The following is a 22,203-nucleotide window of genomic DNA, read 5'->3' on the forward strand; positions in this document are numbered from 1 at the left end:
GAATATAGAGTGCTAGAGTTAGAGGGTCAAATAAAGATGGAAGAGATGTGTTTTTAGCCGATTCTTGAAGATTCAGGTCGTTCCATCAGGAGGGAACATTTAATTTAAAAGTCTGAAAGTGGTTTTGTGAATTTTTTTTTTCTTTTTTTTTTTTTTTTTGGTATTTTGAAAAGAAACTCTAGCCCTCAAGCTCAAGTTTCTATCTCTGATTTAACATATTCATGAATTTGACTAGGGAAGAGATGGGAGAGCATGGTTTTAATGGTGAGGATGGCTGCAGACCTTTGCTCAGGCTTAAGAAAGAACTTCATGAACCTCAGGTAGAATCAACAACACATTTTAGACTGAAGTTTTCTTCCTTTTCACATCACGTCTGCATATGTGACATTGTATAGAATCACCACTTAACTTCTTAAGGTTCCAAAAAGTTTCTTTTATTTTCACAGCAATTCCATGCAAGATCGATTTTTGGTTCTCCAAAGAACCTTTCACTGAACAGTTCTTAGTGTAAAGAACATTTAACCTTTTTACACTTTAAAACACCTTTTGTGCAATGGAAAGGTTCTATCCATCTTATTTTTCCTGTAAAAGTGGGCGTGGCCATTTGTAACTTTAATCTGTCTGGCTTCCGGTGTCTTTCGCTTCCAGCTATTTTTAGATGTACAAAACAGCTAATTTTGCTCCTTGATATTGCAAACTGGTGTGTATTACCATATTATTTTAATGTATTATCTTTTGAACACACTGATTTGTAGTGCAAACAGTTTTACCGTGCACTTTGTTATTCTTCTCATTATTTCGCTACAGCGGCTAATGAACCGGAAGTCTCGCACATTCACAGAAAACAGCTTACTTCCGAGTTCTTAAAGGGGTCCTATTATGCTCTTTTACAAAGTCTTGATTTTGTTTTGACCCCTTTAACATTTTTCAATGGGGATACACATCCAGAAAATACTTTGTTTAAATCATTGTGCATGTAGGATCTGAGACAGCAGATCTCATCTCTGAAGCAGAAGTTGATGGTAAGGGAGTCTCACTGGTCGCAGGCCCACAGTCTCCTCCAGAGCCGTGTTGAAGCCCTCACCCGAGAGAACCAGGAGCTTCACAGCAGGCTCAATGTGAACAAGAGATCGCACCAGAGTGCTGGCTCCTCTGCTCTTCAGCCTGGATCATACAACACAGTGAGAGCAAATTTAAACCACTATTTTTCCACTAAAATTATATAAACACATTTTAAATGGAAAGCAGGGCAAAAAAATGTATGAACCTATTTGAATGATTAAATATTGAAACATGGAGGGAATATTACCTATTGCAGGTTATGATCTTTACTCAAAAAAAAAAAGAAAGAGAAACCGGTTTATATATTGCATATGGTGTTCACTTTTTTATTGTATGTGATTTTAATCTATTAAAAGACTTTGTGGTTATTAATACTGTGCCTCAATGAATAACATATGTTGTACTTCAGTTTGAGAAGAGAAGAGAGGAACCACAGAGGACCCATCATGTAAGGAGCGCAACTCCAGCCTTTAACAAACCCTCCATCCATAGGACACAACAGGACAATGTTAGTATGCTAACATCATTAATGTGCATTATCAAAAACAATAACTGTTTTTTGATCTGTAAAATATTTTTATAGCTTTAAAGTAAATATGTACTTTTTTATTTTTAGTCATTTGTTAGGTAAAAGGACCCATACAACTAGTTGAGCTAAACTCATTTCCTGTAAACCCGTTGAGGTGTGTAATATGTTCTTGAGTGCCTTTAAGCTTGTCAGAAATAATTCATGGTGACTCTCAAAACCCAGTGTCAGATAATTGACTCGGTTCTTTATAATTAATTCATGCATGGGTAATGCATCTACCCATCTCCATTTCATACAGTGTAAGTGTTAAATCCTGATTTTATATTATGAATGCATAGAGCTATTCAATATAAATGGCACATTTAGCCAGACCAGTGTATAGCATCACTTTCTTATTCAAATGTGCCTTTTATTGACCCACTTAAGTAATCAGTACTTAATCAGTACTTCTGTCCTGTTTTGTAGTAAACATGTTCTTGTTTTAAGGAAAACAGAACAGAAATACTGATACATTTTTGTGCAGTGATACCTTTGTATTTTATTGAAAGCATCTGGTTTTTCTTCTCCTTGAATGGCCAGTCAAATGGATGTTCTTTTACCAAAGCTAATAGGCTAACAGAATGCACAGACAACTCTTTGAGTAAGTATGTCCTCTCGTGCTTCATCTCCTATAAATCAACATACAAGTTGTCATCACATATTAGATGTACAGTGTACAGCTTGCCATGTCTTGTGTGTTATGTTTTTCCAAAAAGGAAAGAATTCTGCACTTTCCATTGACAGTCCACTGAACAATGCCATGATTACACAAGGCGGAAAGGTATTTCTCTTAAGGGATAGTTCACCTGATGCAGTCAGCCAATATCAGTACACAGAATTAGAGCATAAAGTTATGACACACACTTGTACAGTGTTTTATCCAAATGTATCACTCATAATGACAGAATAGTCTGACCCCGTTTCTATTATGAAATGTACAACGCATCATAGTATCATAATGACACTTTTGTCCACAGGGAAGTTTGTTTTATCATCATACTGACTGCAATGATACACAAATGGCATCACAGGCCAGAAAAGACAAAGTACAGGAGGAAACCCGCTATTCGGATGGAAGGGTAATGAAGGTGTTTTGCAATTAGAAATTTTTATTACACAAAGCTTGCAGTACTTTTTAAAATGCTCTACTTTTCATTAGGTAGAGCGTCTTTTTTGGAGCGGATGCCGTGTGATCACATTCCGCAATGGAACGAAGAAAGAGATCGGTGTTGATAAGTCAGTCACTGTTACGTTCTTCAATGGTGATGTTAAACGCACGCTGGCTGACGGGACTGTGGTGTGTATCACGAGTGAATAAGGAAGTCTTATCAAGTCTGTTCCCACAGTTACTGGTGTATTGCAACATTTCAAAATTCACAAATTATTTTGTGGTCATCCACCAGAACACGAACATGTTCCTACAGGCCCAAACCTTTTGGTTTTTGTCTCATGATTCTAAATCTTTTCGTCTGTTCCTGCATTTGGATTCTTTAAATAAGTCTTCAGATCAGGATTTTTATTTTATTTCATTTTATATTTTGGTTTCTAGTTTCTGTATGGTTTCAGGTGCAGATTAAATAATTTCTCCTTTTTTCAGTTCTTTTTTAGCAGTTATACCAAAGCACCACAAATTACAAATGTAGTTTTTTTTTTTGTTTTTTTTCAGGAATTATTTTGTTCATTTTTAAATGATTTTTGATCATTGATCGTTTGGATTCAATCTTTTTATCAACATTTTATCTCTTTTTAGAACTGACTGATCGTCTGCCTCATTGATCTGAGCTTATGCTCAGATTTTTTGTGGATAATTTTGGCAATGTTGACTAAAAAAACTGAGGTTAATAAGCTCAAATCAATGGGGACTATGATCAATCAGTTCCAAAAATAAATACAAAAAGGGGTCATCAATTTTATTCAAAAACAAAAAAAAGAGAGAGAAGATTTTATACCCATGTGTGAGCAGAGTTAGTAAGTTTTAGTTCAATGTATTAACTAGGTCAAAATGACAGAAACTCAACCTGAGGGTTAAATTAACAATTAAGCTCTTTTAAATTGCGCAGTTAACAATTTTACCTCTTTACATTTAGATATACTACCATTGTGATGCTCAGACAACACACTCAACTTATCCATCTGGATTGGAGGTTGTACAGTTTCCAAACAACCAAAGAGGTTAGAAAAAGAATGTGAAAGACATTCTTTTGTTGACATACACTTTATAATAATTTTCTAAGTTCTAAATAAAACATATATCATTATAGTATGTTACTTGCTTTCTTTGTAAAGCTTGATTTCTTTGTAATTATTTGTGAAATTTACAGAAAGTTTCAGTGAATTTGGAATTTTAAATGTCTTTTTAAATGTTACATTTTCCTAGAAAAACATCATCCTGATGGTACAAGGGAAATATCCTTCCCAGATGGCACGGTTAAGATTCTTCACTCCGATGGTCGAGAGGAGAGCATTTTTCCAGATGGAACTGTTGTCAAGATATCACAGTAAGATTAATGTCTGCCTTTCCTGTTTGTTTGTTTCTTTTCTTCTTCTTATTTACTCCCTTACACACTGTTTCCACAGACATGGGGAAAAGATGGTGGAGTTTGCTAATGGGCAGAGAGAGATTCATACTTCACAGTACAAGCGAAGGATGTACCCGGATGGAACGGTTAAAACTGTCTACACAAATGGGAGGCAAGAAACAAAGTTCTCATCTGGGAGGGTTTGCATTAAGAACAATGAAGGCATCATTATAATGGACAAAAAATGAACTTCTAAAAACCCTTTTCATGTTATTTATTTGTTGTTGTTTTTTATTGACAGAATTTACTGTTGTTGAAGGGGTCATATGACGTTGCTAAAAAAAGAACATTATTTTGTGTATTTGGTGTAATGAAATGTGTTTATGCGGTTTAAGGTTCAAAAAACACATTATTTTCCAATCATAATGACACTTTTGTCCACAGGGAAGTTTGTTTTATCATCATACTGACTGCAATGATACACAAATGGCATCACAGGCCAGAAAAGACAAAGTACAGGAGGAAACCCGCTATTCGGATGGAAGGGTAATGAAGGTGTTTTGCAATTAGAAATTTTTATTACACAAAGCTTGCAGTACTTTTTAAAATGCTCTACTTTTCATTAGGTAGAGCGTCTTTTTTGGAGCGGATGCCGTGTGATCACATTCCGCAATGGAACGAAGAAAGAGATCGGTGTTGATAAGTCAGTCACTGTTACGTTCTTCAATGGTGATGTTAAACGCACGCTGGCTGACGGGACTGTGGTGTGTATCACGAGTGAATAAGGAAGTCTTATCAAGTCTGTTCCCACAGTTACTGGTGTATTGCAACATTTCAAAATTCACAAATTATTTTGTGGTCATCCACCAGAACACGAACATGTTCCTACAGGCCCAAACCTTTTGGTTTTTGTCTCATGATTCTAAATCTTTTCGTCTGTTCCTGCATTTGGATTCTTTAAATAAGTCTTCAGATCAGGATTTTTATTTTATTTCATTTTATATTTTGGTTTCTAGTTTCTGTATGGTTTCAGGTGCAGATTAAATAATTTCTCCTTTTTTCAGTTCTTTTTTAGCAGTTATACCAAAGCACCACAAATTACAAATGTAGTTTTTTTTCAGGAATTATTTTGTTCATTTTTAAATGATTTTTGATCATTGATCGTTTGGATTCAATCTTTTTATCAACATTTTATCTCTTTTTAGAACTGACTGATCGTCTGCCTCATTGATCTGAGCTTATGCTCAGATTTTTTGTGGATAATTTTGGCAATGTTGACTAAAAAAACTGAGGTTAATAAGCTCAAATCAATGGGGACTATGATCAATCAGTTCCAAAAATAAATACAAAAAGGGGTCATCAATTTTATTCAAAAACAAAAAAAAGAGAGAGAAGATTTTATACCCATGTGTGAGCAGAGTTAGTAAGTTTTAGTTCAATGTATTAACTAGGTCAAAATGACAGAAACTCAACCTGAGGGTTAAATTAACAATTAAGCTCTTTTAAATTGCGCAGTTAACAATTTTACCTCTTTACATTTAGATATACTACCATTGTGATGCTCAGACAACACACTCAACTTATCCATCTGGATTGGAGGTTGTACAGTTTCCAAACAACCAAAGAGGTTAGAAAAAGAATGTGAAAGACATTCTTTTGTTGACATACACTTTATAATAATTTTCTAAGTTCTAAATAAAACATATATCATTATAGTATGTTACTTGCTTTCTTTGTAAAGCTTGATTTCTTTGTAATTATTTGTGAAATTTACAGAAAGTTTCAGTGAATTTGGAATTTTAAATGTCTTTTTAAATGTTACATTTTCCTAGAAAAACATCATCCTGATGGTACAAGGGAAATATCCTTCCCAGATGGCACGGTTAAGATTCTTCACTCCGATGGTCGAGAGGAGAGCATTTTTCCAGATGGAACTGTTGTCAAGATATCACAGTAAGATTAATGTCTGCCTTTCCTGTTTGTTTGTTTCTTTTCTTCTTCTTATTTACTCCCTTACACACTGTTTCCACAGACATGGGGAAAAGATGGTGGAGTTTGCTAATGGGCAGAGAGAGATTCATACTTCACAGTACAAGCGAAGGATGTACCCGGATGGAACGGTTAAAACTGTCTACACAAATGGGAGGCAAGAAACAAAGTTCTCATCTGGGAGGGTTTGCATTAAGAACAATGAAGGCATCATTATAATGGACAAAAAATGAACTTCTAAAAACCCTTTTCATGTTATTTATTTGTTGTTGTTTTTTATTGACAGAATTTACTGTTGTTGAAGGGGTCATATGACGTTGCTAAAAAAAGAACATTATTTTGTGTATTTGGTGTAATGAAATGTGTTTATGCGGTTTAAGGTTCAAAAAACACATTATTTTCCACATACTGTACATTATTGTTTCTCCTCTATGCCCCGCCTTTCTGAAACGCGTCGATTTTTACAAAGCTCATCGTTCTGAAAAGCGAGGTGTGCTCTGATTGGCCAGCTATCCAGTGCGTTGTGATTGGCCGAATACCTCAAGCGTGTGACGGAAATGTTACGCCCCTTACCATACTGTGATGCCGTGTCCCGGCGCAATGAGACAAAACCAGTAAAAGCCCATTACAAACTAGGCATTTGTTGCATCCAGTTGGGACATAATTACGGATTATAATGAGTTATACTGGCTTTTTACGCTGCCATGCGTTTACAATGCGTTTTATGTTGCATCGCACCGCGTAAACATAAAACCATGTCTGCATTTGTGATCGGAGAAACGACAAACAAGCGCTACTCTACACTGCTCAAAACTTGCGTTTAAACCGTCAGTGGCAAATTCTTTAAATATGAAAACGTACTTACAGGCTGTGAGTCAGAACAGCCGGCATTGTTGTCTTTTAGGAGGGCGTGGACCAGTCTTAACTTTTATAAAGAATATCTCTTTGGGTTTGAGACTTTAGTCTTTGCAACTTTAGGGATCTTATCTATTCACGAACAGTTATTAACAGTTATATAAGTTATATATGATGTCATGTTATTTTTCAATATTATTCTGTTCTACAGAAATTGGCACATAGAGAGGGTGTAACCCTGTGTCCATTTACTGTTGTTTTTGAAGGGTGGATTTTAAGCTTAGTTACATTTCCATGTTATGTACATTTCCCCTGTTATGCCTTAGAAATACTCTATTTGGAGTTTTAAGTTTAATAAAATATGTAAAAATATGTCAGCTTGTCTGTCTTACCTGCTGTGTTTTGTGGTTGTAGATGTTTTTGTATTGTCTGACCTTAGTATATGAACATGAAATATACATTACCATTCATAAGATTGGGGTCAGTTTTGTTATTTTAGAAATTAACACTTTTATTAAACAAACATGAATTAAATTGATTTAAAGTGACAATAAAGAAATATTATGTTACAAAAGATTTCTGTTTCAAGATTTCTTTATCAAAGAATCCTAAAAAAAAAAAAAACTTTCCACAAAAATATAAAGCAGCACAACAACATTAATAATAAGAAGAAATGATTCTGGAGCAACAAATCAGCATATTCATGTGACACTGGAGTAATGATGCTGAAAATTCAGCTTTACATCACTGGAATTAATTACATTAAATATATAAAAAATATATCAAATATATTAAAATTGGAAACAGTTCTTTTCAATTGTAATATTTCACAACATTATTTACTGTATTTTTGTGCAACTTAAAAATAAACTGACAGATAACGATGACCACAAACTTTTGAACGGTAGTGTGTGTGTGTTTGTGTGTGTGTGTGTATGTGTGTATATATATAAATATATATATATATATACACACACGTTTTATTTACACGTGAATTTAATTGACATGGATAATCATTGCTAACATGTCAAAGATGTTTGATGCAAAAGTTTAAGGCAATTTTTTTTTGTGCAATTACTATATACTATATGTGCTCTTCCCAGTTTCCTCCTCTTGTGTTATGTTGTGTTGTAAGAAATTATAAACTGTGAAAAATTGGGTCAACTTAAACCATTTTACTTGACTTCTGAATTTAAGGAGCAGCATTTGCTGAGGTGGATCTTTAGGCCCCCAAAGCAGAGGCTCAAATTTATCCCTGATACCAGTGCTCTGACTGCTTTCCATCTTCGTCCTCTCTTTTTCATTAAAGGAAGATGCCAGTCGGTTTGTGAGTTTATGAACCTCGTTCACAATAGCCTTAACATCTGCTTGGTCCTGAGAGGCTTTCCACGTAGCCTCATTAAAGGGAAACGTAAGTATGAAGTCGCCAACACGACAAGGAGGGACACCTCTAAGAGGTGGATCTTTAGGCCCCCAAAGCAGAGGCTCAAATTTATCCCTGATACCAGTGCTCTGACTGCTTTCCATCTTCGTCCTCTCTTTTTCATTAAAGGAAGATGCCAGTCGGTTTGTGAGTTTATGAACCTCGTTCACAATAGCCTTAACATCTGCTTGGTCCTGAGAGGCTTTCCACGTAGCCTCATTAAAGGGAAACGTAAGTATGAAGTCGCCAACACGACAAGGAGGGACACCTCTGTCCTGAGTCACGCGATTCCATGGGACGGCTGGAGACTTGAGTTTATGTACGCGAAGAGATGGTAACTTGCACGCGGTAGACGGTGTATTTCTGTGTGATTGCCTCGTGCTGTTAAATATTGTGAGTTTTAGGTCATCAGATCCCACCTCGTCGTTAATTTCCTCAAACTTCTTAGGATTCTTTTCATGTCCAGTGGATTTTGAATTGGGGTGATCGGGGCAAGTAGCATAACCGGTGTTATTTCTAGTGTCTTGAGAACTTGAAGAGCCTGAGACAGACTGATTCCAGTTTTTGTTGCCTGATGGAGGTGCATGCAAAGTCTTGGGCAACAAAAACCCTTGAGATATTTTTGGCCATAAATACCGGCTACCCGATCTCTTCCTGCAGTATCCCTTCTGTCTGAAACGATCAACCATCCTGTAGTTCATCAGGTCAATGATATCACTGATCAGCCCTTTCTTGACCGTTACATCAGCAGGGCAGTCCAATGAAAGCGCCGGACTGTGGTTGACCTCTAGAAGCCACGGTTTGTAGCTGGCGTCGATGAGGATATCAAACCCCAACAGTTCCAGACAGTTGGGGCTGGAGGGAACGCAAGGAACGGCTGTGAGCAGAGTCAACGTAACAATATTGCTGATCCTGTGCCACAGCAGAAGTTCGTTAACATCTTGTTTGTGAAGAAAACTACGGAATCTGCTCATGGTCCACTTGCATCCTCGGCCTACTCGCTCTTTGTCCATGGCGTAGCACATTCCAAACTTATTAATGCTGGTATTTGTTAAATGAGAGTACAGGCTGTCTAAAGAAGCAAGGGTGTACTTTTCTGTCGCGAAACGCACTAGGCCTTCCTGGTGCATATAAATCACAAGAGGGGAGAAGCTTTTTACGCAGACATAAATGCGTAGATCAAACTTGTAGCCTGAAATGAGAAGCGGGTTGCTGATGTATCTCTGCACGATTACCGAGGAGTCGTAGACCAAGTCCTTGATGTCTTCAAACAGAAATATACCTCTTCCTCTTGACAGGTCAACTGGCTTACAAATCCAGTAGCGGGACTTCCCTCTGTCAGTTGTGCGATTCCTAGTGTACACCCCTAGAAACTTTGTGTATTCGTTTGGCAATATGAAAGCAGCAGGGCTGAAGTCATACAGGGCTGTGCCGAAAGCGATCTTCATTCTTCTCATGTGTCGTGCCAGACAGTCCTTGCGTGTAATCTGGCTCATTTTGGGATGGTGGTTCAGCCTCTGCCAGGGCAGGATGTTTTCGTAGTCGGACTTTCGAAAGCCAGAGCTTCTCCAATAGAGGTTCCAGTCTCCTTCCTCCTGCTCCTCTTCATCATACTCCTCCCAGCCACGCTCCAGCAGCACCTCACGTACCACCTGAGGAGCTCCTCCATGCAGTCTGAACAACAGGGGAGCAAAACCACATTCCCTTTCAGCCATAGAGAAGATCCAAGTGCCTCCAAGAAATCATGTAAGTCAGTTCTCTGAATTCTGCATGGAATAGGGGAAATCACATTGGTTTTATTTTCCAATGAATCCTGCTGTTCTCTTCTGGAAATACTGGAAATGCTTGCATTTGCTACTTATTATGCAGATCAATTAGTAATTAATACAGCTTATAAATGATAAATCATGTGGATACAATGCATGACAACATTTCTTTTACAGTTTGTAAAAAAAAAATTAAAAAATAAATAAAATAACGGATTAATACAGTCATATGCCAGCTGTTTAGAGCAGGGATTTTCGATATTTTAGATGCAACGGGCCCTCCAAATATAATTATATTCATGTGAAGGACCCCCATATCTTAAAAAGGAATTTCATAGGTTGTTATATAAAGGCCCAATTTATACAGTGAAACATTTATATTATAAATATGTCTGAACTATTCTTTGGAAACTATTAATTTTTTTAAGTTTCCTATTGCATTTTCTATTCATAGTACTGTACTGTATTTATTTATTTATTTTAATCTAATTATTCTTAATATTTTTTTATTATTTTAATGTCTATTTATTTGTACATTTTTCCACATTGTTTTCCCCTAAACTTTTTCATGGACCCCCTAGTATTTCCTTGCAGCCTCCAGTTTGACAACTCCTAGTCTAGAGGCTCCTATTTATGGAATATTGACTTAATCTAGTTATGGCAGTCATGGTAATACATTTACTCATCGACTGATTAATACCAGATCATTCTTGTGCATGTAAACACAGTCATAGTACTCTTATGAGTCAAAAGCAATACATTTTTGATTACACCCAGTTTCTAAAAATAGAAATAAAGCACAACCTTGTATTGCCAGCATATAATTCATACAATTTACCTCAGTTTATTGCATCTAGTCAAATATTTAGGTCCAATTTCACTTCTTTATTTTTTTCGATTTCAAAATCGTTTGTAGAGAATATTTGCAATAATCCCTCTTACCTGACCAAGCTCTGTTACCTGGTAGATCCTCCTCAGAGTTCCTGTCAGACAGGTTGTCTCCTTTTGTGTCCTCTGCTCTGGTCATTTTTTCGTTGTTAGGAAACCTTTGAATAAAAGCGCGCCATTTGAGCTGCTGACAACAGTAGTGTAGTGTTCCCTTGCGTGGGCGGATCAGGTGACGTCACCACGTGTGAATCAGCGTTAAACATTAATCAAACCAAAGCGATTTGCCAATCGTAAAAAAAATATTTATTTATTTATTTATTAATATTGCATATAGTTTATCCGTCTAAATATGTCTCGGTTAGATTTAAATTGAATATATTATAGCTACACTGATGACATGGGAAAATAAACAATTCTTCATAACCATTGTCTCCATACTATGGAGGACGGTATGGAGAACGAAACCTGCAAAAACAATAAATAAATAAATAAATACACAAATAAATAAATAAATATGCAAATAAATAAATACATGTGTGTATAAATACACAAATTCTTGTTTAAATACATATAGAAATAATTAAATATGTGATTAAAGCAGGCAAATAAATAAAATAAATTGGTGGGCAAATGGAAAATGTTTAAGGAAATGCTAAACTCATCCTATTTATTTTCCTTTGATCACTCATTTATTTCTGAATGTAGTTCCGCATTTATTTTTCCTCTGCACAACATGCTAATGAGAGGCACACATTTATTTATTTATTTGCACATTTATTTATTTGTGTATTTATTTATTTATTTATTGTTTTTTGCAGGTTTCGTCCTCCATACTATTCAAGGTTGTTATGGATTTTCTAAATGATACCTGGGGAAAAATTTGGCTATGTGTAAAGATAAGTGTATTTTATAAGATATTTGATTTTAAATATGTTGAATATTTAAATATGTTGAATTTAAATATTGAAGACGTTATAATATAAATGAAATATTTCAACCATATTTCACACATTTTAGAAGTGGAAGTTGAATCATGTAGACCTCATCATGTCACATAATGGCATTACTAGACAAAAAGAAAACACTGCCACCTACTGGAGATCAAAATACACCTACAAAAAGGTAAGACTGGCAAGGACCAGTTTACTATCAGTGAGAATGCTGCCTTCTACTGGTCACAACGAAAAGGAATATGGAGGCTGTAGTGCGTTGATCTGTAATATTATTAATCAATTATACATTAGTGCAAAGGCTATATGCTATAAAACATTACATGTTGTATGTACCATAAGTGTATATTTACCATAAGGGAGAAAGCACAAAGAAATAAAGTGATTTAACCTAATACTACAATTTACACTGCAGGCTTCATAGCAGCATGCAGGTGGCGCACAGAGACAGCAAATCTGATAGTCCAACTGTTAGTATTGTATTGGGGAATTCATTCATTTCTGTCATGGTTACTAAAATTGGAGGTTTGTCATGTAAAATACTCACTGCTTAAAGGAGAATAGATCATAATTTCACCGTATTATCAGCCCATTGCATTTTTGCTGATTTTGTTTTAAGTTTCGATGCTTTTTTTATCACAATTTTACTAAAATTAAAAATATCTAACTGTTTATTTCCAGGTTTAATCCCCGACTTTTGGAATATACAGTGTGTCGTGGAAACAGAATATTTGTAGCCCACACTGTCTGGTAGGAATCCAAACACATGTTGTTTTCTTCAGTTGTAGAACTCTGTTTAACATTTTTTAGAGCTGTCATAAAAATATTTCTTGTAAACTGTGAATGTCTTTGTCACATATTTATTGCTATCATTCAGAGATGTCTAACCAGAGTTATTGCCTGTATTACAACCCAGATGCACAGAATGAGTTACTTTATTTTGATTCACTGTTGTTACATTGTTCATTTCTTACATAACAACAGTAATAGCCCAATAGCCGTTGCTTCAGGAAGAGTGTAATCTGCAAATGAAAAAAAAAAAAGAAGCTTCATAATGACTCTCTCAGAATATCTATATGAGAATCTCAGGAAGATCTTTGGCATGTAAAAGACATTGCTGATAAAGGCTGTAACGATTATAATCTGTGCAGAATCTTTTTTATTACTTCTATTATTTTAATTTTGTGGCAGTATTTACATTTCGTGTAATATTCTGTGTGGAATGATTATTATATAATTTCATAAGTTATTTTTTTATGTTCTCAGTAGGCATTTTATTATCTTGATCTCATCCTGTGATTTTCATCTCGATTTGGCATGTGATCTTTGACTCAGCACAATGAATGCAATAGGAAACTGGCACAGTCGCTGGTGTAATTTAATTCATGTTTCTGGGAAAAACTGCTGATTTGCTACATATAGACATCGATCCCAAAACGATACAAACCTACTTTATGATCATATTTTTCTATGACCTTCTAAACACTTTGTAAATCTTCACCTTTCAACACTCAACCTGTTCACATTTAACATATAGCATTCAATCTGCTGCACTTACTGTAAATATGAGGAAACCACAATAAACATATGAAAAGAAAAAAGTATTTTAATGCATATACTGAAAGAAATTATTTGTGCTTTTGTACAGATATACAGATATAAAGAATATTAAAGAAAATTATCAAAACATTTACATGCTACATCAAACAACAAAACCGAATTTTCTCAACACTTTATAAACATACTCTAAAAATAATCTCTGAATGACAACAACAACAAAGTCAACATTTTACATACTGAGATACATACTGAGGCAGAAATATCTAGCAAAATTTATTTACATTCGTGTCTGAGTGATAATATCATTGTCATTTAATTCTTTGAGGTCAGCCTTTTCTGGTTTTTGCAAGTTGTCAGTAGTCACTTCTGGAGCTGGATGCTTGTACTCGTTGTACTCAACGTAAAGGTAAGTTACCATGGTAAGGGCAAGAACAGCCAGAGCAACGTAGATTTTGGTGGACAGGCAGATGAATGTGCTGTAAGCAAAGGCTATAACAAAACCAAGTGACTCCCACATGCGGTAGTTGGCAAATGCTGCTTCTTTGTCCTTAGCAAAGAGAATGCCATAAAGTGCTGCAAATGAAATAAACACACAGTACAATGACTATACAATATATTTATAAATTAAAAACACTGTTCATACATACATACACACATACAACATCTTAACATGTTAAAACATCTATGGAAGCATTTATATAAATATTATTTTAATATTTATTTATTTTTATTATTTTATTCATTATTATTATTATTATTTATGTGTTTTGTGTTGTGAGGCAACACAAATAATTATCATTCAGATTCAGTAGTCCTTTAGCCTGATTTTAGGCTGTTTGTAATTGTCTGTAGACTGTTTGTCAGACTTTTGCACCCAAAACTATCCATTTTATATTTGTAATAACTTAACTGTATAGATAACTAAGTTAGTATGAAGCATGTATGAAGCACTCACCATTGGTTTGTGTTTGCCACACAGCGTCTGCCATCCCCCAGAGGGCTGGAAACACAAAGAACACGCCAAGCTGGTCTCGATGAGGCTTCCAGTACAAAAGACCCAGAAAACAGCCCAGGTTTGTCACTGCAGCTGTGAAAGTGTAGTAAGATAGAATGAAGATAAATTTGAGCAACCATACTTAACCGTTAAACCATATGTCAACCTGTTCTTGTATTACCCAAGGAAAAGAGGGCGATTCGTCCAGTGTATTGAGCCAGTCTACCAAATGCGAATGAGCACAGGGAGTTAGAAGCACCAAAGCAGATCATCGCAAAGCCAACGTAGTGTATTCCTATCGCACACGTCACATAGTTCTGCAGGGGAAAGAGGGTCGCAAACACATTATATTCATATTTCATTAGGACGAATTAGTATTCATGTACTCCCAGTCTGCATAGGGCAGGGCTGTTACCGCTATAGACAACGAGGGAGACAAGTCCCCCCCAATAATAGGGCTTATATTGGAAATTCTTGCACTGCTCTGCTGCCCTCCATTACGCAGCGCTCTGTTTGTTGTCAGGCTGACGAAAAGTTACATTTTTAATTTAAGTCTGGTCTGCTTATAAACTTACGAACTTAAATCAAAAACAACAATGGCTTTAAGGACTTGGCACTTAATCTGTACTAAAAGATTGCAGGACCCTGGATTGTTGTTGTATTGTTATACTGTAGTTTGATAATGATGACAATTATTATTATAGTTTTTCAAGCATTCAATAAAAATAAAAAATTTAGGCTGGGCTGTCTCAGTGATCTAAAAGCGCTCGTCAATGTTAAAATGACCGAGATGGCCAGTCGGAGTTTACAGAGCACGGGTTCCAGTTTGAAGCGTCAGTTTTGACGTTAAAGAGAGCAAAGATGGAAGTAGCAAAACATTTAATATTTGACAACCGTTTAACGATAGAAATGTTAAACTAACAACAGTAATATACAGTGATGCAAACAACTCAACTTAGTTCTCAAATATGGTATCACTTACGTGATTAATGTAATTCCTGACTGAATATGACGACGAGACAAGAAACGTATTGTTTTTCGACATACAAATAAATGTGCATGTATGCATATTTTAAAATGTTATTTGAAAATAGTTTAAAATGATTACTTGTTAACTAGAATTAGACCTAGAATTTCCTTCACGGTTCTATTTCTTTATGCTTCTTTTAAGACATGGTGGTGTACCTTTGTGTATTCACCAGAGAGGAAACTTTGCTCAAACCCACTGTACATGGTCAATGGGATGAGAAGCAACAATTTAGGATTTCTCAAGAGCTTGAAGGTAGCCAGAAAGGTGTTGCAAAACGACTGGTTGCCCTTGGTTTTACGAAATTCTTTGGCCAGATCTCGGTCGATGTTGTCCAGGAACACCGCCACAAAAATGATGGCCAGAACCCCCACACCTGCATGGACCAGGAAACACTAGGTTAGAAAATTCCTAGATTTGAAAGAAATGTAAATGGCACTTGTCCATTACTAGGCGCTTGCTAGGTTGTTCTTGGTGGTTCTAGTGCATTGCTCTGTGGTTTCTAGGGTGTTCTGAATAGTTCTAGGCCATTGCCTACACCAGGGCTGTCCAAACTCGGTCCTGGAGGGCCGGTGTCCTGCGGAGTTTAGCTCCAACTTGCCTCAACACACCTGACTGGAAGTTTCTATGCCTAGTAAGAGCTTGATTAGCTGGTTCAGGTGTGTTTAATTAGGGTTGGAGCTAAACTCTGCGGGACACCGGCCCTCCAGGACCGAGTTTGGACAGCCCTGGATACACAAATTGCTGGATGACTTATGTACTGACGTTAAATAATTAGGGGTTTGTTCAGATCTCTAATTTTAAACGCCACTAATAACTGTATTTTTATGTTTACTGTAATACAGGAGGAGTAATTTGGACATTCAAAGCTAGATATTTTTTCAGTGGACAGTATGAAAGAAATCATTCAACCAAACTAGTTTTTGGACACAAATATGAATGATTGTTACCCACCAATATAGCAGCCTAGCAGTGTGTTCACTAGGTGTCTTGCTGGAAGGGTTGAGTTTGCGACTGTGAAATTTTCAACACATGATGTCGCACCACAGAACTGCAGGTTCTCCTCAGGGACTTCTAGAAATGAATAAACGCTCAGAGTATTTACAGTCACCCAAATAAATAAATAAAAAAGGACACTGGCAAAGTATTTAATCCAGCTGTACCTATGCTAGTATCCTGGCCGAATATCAGAGATGACATGAGGTTTCCCCATACCGCCGATGACTGAAAAATGAAGAAAAAGATGCCAAAATATTGGTTGATGATATCCTGGCTTTTCTTGTTGGTTTTCTGGCCTCGTTTGTTTCCACTTATTGTGAGATAGGTGCATTTTGCAGACCACAGCGGTGAACCTCCCATACCCAGAATAGCAGAGGTTGTCATCAGACTTGCCCTGCAGACAAAAATGATGAAGTGAGGTGCTGAATGATGTGCTGAAACACACTACAGATTTCTTTCTAACTTAACTGAACTAACAGAACCTTCAGCTCTTAAATGTTTAAATGAAATGTTTGGGGTCAGGAAGTAGCAGCACAACTGTTTTCAACATTGATAACAATAAGAAATGTTTCTTCAGCAGCAAATCGGCATATTAGAATGATTTCTGAAGGATCATGTGACACTGAAGACTGGAGTAATGATGCTGAAAATTCAGCTTTTCCTTCTCAAGAATAAATTACATTTTAAAATATATTCAAACTGAAATCAGTTTAAATATTTCTCAATATTACTGTTTTTATTGTATTTTTGATCAAATAAATGCAGCTTTCAAAAATATTAAAAACATCTTTTGAACAGTATAAAAATATCAAATATATATCAATATTAATATATCTCTCTTGTATTTAACACATAATAATCACTTCAGGCCTCTCACACATGCACAAAGAATAATGCCATTTTGAACTTATACTGTAAGTAACTATGCTTACATATTTGTTTAAATTGTTCAACAAATCAGTAAGTACAAAAGGCAGAGAAATGCACGCACCAGCCTGGCGCAAGGTTTCCAAAGGAATATGCCACATAACAACCCATAGAAAGGACGATGGTCCATTTACAGCCCAGATTTTTGATCATTATTGGAGGCAGAAACATCGAGGACAAAATGATAGCTCCATAGATGACACTGAGAGAAATAACACCCATTCCATCCTCAGCATTAAGACTGCTCTGTAATGTACAAACATGCTTCCATCAATATAAATACACCCAGAAATCAAAACCAACGATACAGTTGTGTAACAAATCAATGTAACAGTGTTGCTTCATTAGGTCACTGTTCTGTAGGACAATTTGAAAGACAATATGCTTTACATAAATCATTATGGTTTTAGAGGACAGATTTGAATAGCTTTAATTGTTTCTCTTTCGATGCATTATTATTATTATTATTATTATTATTATTATGCAATGTAACTTGATTCAGTATTTTAATCTTGCCTCCCACCCAACTTTTTAAACTTTTATTTATGTTAAATAAATTATCTGCTTTGCACCTTTTCTGAGCAACTACAAAGAGTCATGTTTTAATTATATTTGTGTAGATATTTATGTGTACAATTTGAATTGATTTATTTTTGTCTATTATCTCTGATTTCTGTTTGTTACCTGTAAACTCTGCAGCCCTCCATATGCTGTGAATAAGAGCAAAAATCCAAATGAAACCACAAGGACATTTTTGGTGGTTCGGCTCATCAATTTTTTCATCCTGAAATCCTGTGAATGCTTCAAAAGGGATGAATTCCTTCAGTGAAAGACAAAACAGATTCTAGATTGACCTGGAAGTCGCACTGAGCTAATATAACAAGGCTGAACACGCTCTAGGACAAAGTTCAGTGTAATGTAGTCATAAAAGCATCCAGTTTTTGGATGACTAAAGCTGGGTCAATGAAAGACTAATTGATCTCTTATCAGTTACTAAAGTGTTTTTAACAAGTTTTCCTCTGCTTTTTCCCATGGAACAGAAAGACACGTTGCTGTTCTCATAACATTGAATTCAAAAACATGAACATACGTTAAAAATATATAAAACAAGCCTAGTATTTGTCACTCAAAGTTGTTGTTTTTAATGCAGTTGTCAAGTGGAATGTTTTTATGGTGTCAATATGTTTTATTGTGCCATTTTCCACGTGTATTCTGACATGTGTAAATGTAGTCACGTCAGCCAAGACGTGCTGCACATTTTAACAGTAATATATATTTAAATGACAGATTTTACTGCACAGTTTGTCTTGAATATGCAGACACTAAGAGACTGCTGACTGGTTGTCTTGTTTACTGTATTTTTGATCAAATAAATGCAGCCTTGGTGACTGGTGAGCATAAAAGAGACTTCTTTTAAAAACATTCAAAAATCTTACCGACCCCAATCTTTTGAATGGAATAAACATAATTTTTAAAAATATATTTTATGGTAGCTTCCATAACCCTTCCATAACAATATATATAGCAAATACATATGTCAAACTAAAGTTTATTTTGTGGTAGCTTCCATAACCCTTCCATAATAATATGCAGTATATAACAAGTATATATATTTAAAATGTAAATTTTATTTCACAATATGAAATTAGATTGTAATAATATTTCACGGTATTGCTGTTTTTACTTTGTTTTTATTTTTGATCAAATAAAAAAAGACATTAAAAAAACAACTACAAAGAACAAACACATTTGAAGGGTATAAACAAATATATTTTGGGGTATATAAATATATTAAATTGTAATAATGTTTCACAATATTACTGTTTTTACTGTACATTTATATTTTATTGTTATTTTACTATATTTTACTGTATAAAAACCATAAGAGACTTCTTTCAAAAACATTCTTACAAACTCCAAACTTCTAAACCGTATAAATATAAGCTTCCATAACACTGTCATGTGCTGCACATTTCACAGTAATATATTTAAATGACAGATTTTACTGTAGTTTGTCCTCTCTGAATCTGCAGACAAGAAAAGCCTGTTGACCGGCTGTCTTGTCAACATTAAATGGTTTTTATTATTTATCATTATACAAGAAATGCTTTTTCCCTGCAAACTCCCACAATGTTTCCTGCAGGAATCATTTGGTATTTAAACTGATTAAGTGTTACTGTAGGTTATTACCCTTTGCATATTTTGAACCTACAACCTTTTGGTTACTAACCCACATCTGTGGCTAATAAGCTACACCACTCCATTATACAGCTGGAAGCTCAGTTACCATGACAACACGGTAAACAGACTGTGTTGAATTAAAAAACAATGTAATTTGAAGCATTTTTCTTGATGTGGACTTCTATAGCCTTTACTTGCAACGTTTACTTTATTCACACCCTTATGAATTGTGCAATGAAATATCATTCAATTATATATGAGGTTGTATTCTTTATACCATATACAAACCTTGAACTTTTGTTGCTGTCATAAAACATGTTGTTGAATTGTTGAAGATTCTAGAGGTTGTGCTATAATGTGAATGTAGTGACAGCAAAAGGCTGTCAATATTGACATGTGTTGTACAGCTTTAGCTTTCAATATTTATACAGTAGCACGGCCTCACATGCCTTATTGGTTTTATTCAGGGGTTACTACATAATAAAGGAATAAAATTAAAGGAATAGTGCAACCAAAAATGAAGAAAACAGATTAGGACAAATTTAGCATTACATCGCTTGCTCACCAATGGATGCACTGCAGTGAATGGGTGCCGTCAGAAGGAGAGTCCAAGCAGCTGATAAAAACATCACAATAATCCGCAAGTAATCCACACGTCTTCAGTCCATCAATTAACATTTTGTAAAGTGAAAAACTGCGTCAGTCATCAAGACATTTTTCATTTCTAAACAATTCCTTCTGGCCAAAACACGACTCCTCTATAATATTGCTTTTTCCACAAAGTCACAAGACATTAATTGATGGACTGGAGTCTTGTGGATTACTTGTATTATTGTCAATTTAAACTTTTTTCACTGAAAAAGTAAAAGTATTTATTAAACAGAAATAAAATACATTCGACCAGAGTATCAAAAGTTCAGTTTATGTCTAATTTCCCTTCCAAATTAAAACTAATAAAGCTAAAATGCAATGAACAGGTATACAGTAGTCAACATTTGAAGTGGATCAAAAAAGTTAATCAAAGTTGTCCTAAGACAAGAACACATTTTGGGTTTAGGTTTTAGGACAATTTTGTTGAAAGGTTTTGATCTGTCCATAAATAATGATTATTTTGATGACTTAAATAAAAATTCCAATGAGAATTAGGGTTATTTACCATGACCTAAATATTAAGTCTGATATAATAATCACCCTATATCTTAGTTATCTTAAGTTTTAACAATCTTTGCACAAGTAGAATTTCAGAACAGTTGCATGTTTAGAGTTGGTTAACCAAACATCATCACAGCATCATGAAGATTTGTCCTTTCAGGGTTTCATTTTTGTGTATATATTTATCATGGCTACACACGGATGTGTTAGTTTACACAAGACTTATGATTAGATTTTTGAGTGATATCCAGGAGGATTTTTTTAAATGTACTTTAATGGTGACACCTTTTACTGTCCACACTCTCAGATAATGGTTTAGAAACTGGATTAGGCAGATGCAGGTGATACAATAAACTGCTATAATCACTGACATATTGTCTCTGATTGTGAAATTAATATTGTTTTACTATGTACTATCAAGTTGTGGCAGCTAGGAGGTGAAAGTCACAAGTGCACATCATTGACTCCACCCAGCCTTTATCTGTGCATTTCATTCCTTTCCTCAGCATTCATTTGAGGTTGTATAATTTACGAGATCACTTTATCTGAAATGACTTACAATACACTTAAAAAGGGTTGTGTGGAGTGACTGTAAGTGTCTTGCTCTCTGAAGCACAATTGTTGTTCTTAAATTATGCTTATTTCATTATTATAGACTAACCTAAACCTTTACCATTTTTCCATTTGAATATAGATGTTATTTAGTCCCTTTATGAGGCCGTTTTTCCTTGTTGTGTCCATTATAAGGGTCCCCACAATGTAGGCTTTAAGGTCTTATAATACAGATTTTACTACCTAATCTAGATTTTATTAGTCAGAAAGACATGTTTGCATTTTAAATATATTATGCATACACTACGCAAATTAACTGAGAATCAAAGATTCAACCTGCTATAGTTATGCTCAGAAGTGGGTTTTTGATTTTTAGAGGATTGTAAGGCTTCGCTGTCATTCTTCCATTTGGTCACAAAAGTCAGATGAGGCAAGAAAAAAAAAGTGTCATAGTTTCTCATGAAATTCTGCTTAAGTTCATCTCATTAAATAATTCATTAACAGCACACTGTTCAACAGAGGTCCGAGAGCTTCACTCCAAATTCTTTCCTGGAAACCAGATTGTTTTAGAAACATCTAATGTAAACCATGTAAATCTTGCAAAGATTCCATAAGCATGTTTCATTATTACTCATTTTATCTTCCAAAGGTTTCTTCAACAGGGTGCGCAGTGAGCTTGGAACCAGGGGTTATTTTAGTAGCTATATTTTAAATACTTTTATATTATTTATTAGTATTTTGAATTTTTTTTTTTTTTTTTTTTTTGTTTTTTTTTTTTTTTTTTTTTTATT

The 22,203-nt window shown here is 35.1% G+C and overlaps 4 protein-coding genes across 4 annotated transcripts in view; 2 read left to right on the plus strand and 2 right to left on the minus strand.

The window, feature by feature from the left end:
* LOC107697137 (centromere protein J-like) overlaps positions 1–4,417 on the plus strand; it is a 17,781-nt gene extending 13,364 nt beyond the window's left edge. Inside the window, exons 8-17 of the mRNA XM_016497789.1 lie at positions 236–320; positions 981–1,181; positions 1,472–1,570; positions 2,171–2,231; positions 2,347–2,411; positions 2,608–2,709; positions 2,790–2,927; positions 3,718–3,802; positions 4,008–4,128; positions 4,208–4,417. Of these exons, the coding sequence (XP_016353275.1) occupies positions 236–320; positions 981–1,181; positions 1,472–1,570; positions 2,171–2,231; positions 2,347–2,411; positions 2,608–2,709; positions 2,790–2,927; positions 3,718–3,802; positions 4,008–4,128; positions 4,208–4,397 (1,147 nt within the window). The 3' untranslated portion in view covers positions 4,398–4,417. The remainder of the gene's footprint in view (positions 1–235; positions 321–980; positions 1,182–1,471; positions 1,571–2,170; positions 2,232–2,346; positions 2,412–2,607; positions 2,710–2,789; positions 2,928–3,717; positions 3,803–4,007; positions 4,129–4,207) is intronic.
* Positions 4,417–6,391, plus strand: LOC107697070 (centromere protein J-like). Its single transcript, XM_016497714.1, has 6 exons — positions 4,417–4,470; positions 4,594–4,695; positions 4,776–4,913; positions 5,692–5,776; positions 5,982–6,102; positions 6,182–6,391. Exons 1-6 carry the CDS (start codon positions 4,417–4,419, stop codon positions 6,369–6,371), a joined length of 690 nt encoding a protein of 229 aa, XP_016353200.1. The 3' UTR covers positions 6,372–6,391.
* A 1,615-nt stretch (positions 6,392–8,006) lies between these two features.
* LOC107697071 (probable tubulin polyglutamylase TTLL2) lies at positions 8,007–10,131 on the minus strand. The gene is made up of 2 exons (XM_016497716.1): positions 8,173–10,131; positions 8,007–8,012 (listed from the first exon to the last, which is right to left on the minus strand). The coding sequence occupies exons 1-2, from the start codon at positions 10,129–10,131 to the stop codon at positions 8,007–8,009; spliced, it is 1,965 nt and encodes a 654-aa protein (XP_016353202.1).
* Positions 10,132–13,774: 3,643 nt separating this feature from the next.
* On the minus strand, positions 13,775–18,371 carry LOC107697148 (protein unc-93 homolog A-like). Its single transcript, XM_016497805.1, has 8 exons — positions 18,212–18,371; positions 17,592–17,773; positions 16,765–16,994; positions 16,556–16,675; positions 15,760–15,977; positions 14,756–14,891; positions 14,536–14,667; positions 13,775–14,153 (listed from the first exon to the last, which is right to left on the minus strand). Exons 1-8 carry the CDS (start codon positions 18,308–18,310, stop codon positions 13,858–13,860), a joined length of 1,413 nt encoding a protein of 470 aa, XP_016353291.1. The 5' UTR covers positions 18,311–18,371; the 3' UTR covers positions 13,775–13,857.
* Positions 18,372–22,203: the final 3,832 nt, after the last annotated feature.

The sequence above is a fragment of the Sinocyclocheilus anshuiensis genome, unplaced genomic scaffold (assembly GCF_001515605.1).
Source record: "Sinocyclocheilus anshuiensis isolate Anshui unplaced genomic scaffold, SAMN03320099.WGS_v1.1 scaffold38, whole genome shotgun sequence".
In the NCBI taxonomy this organism is placed as follows: Eukaryota; Metazoa; Chordata; class Actinopteri; order Cypriniformes; family Cyprinidae; genus Sinocyclocheilus; species Sinocyclocheilus anshuiensis.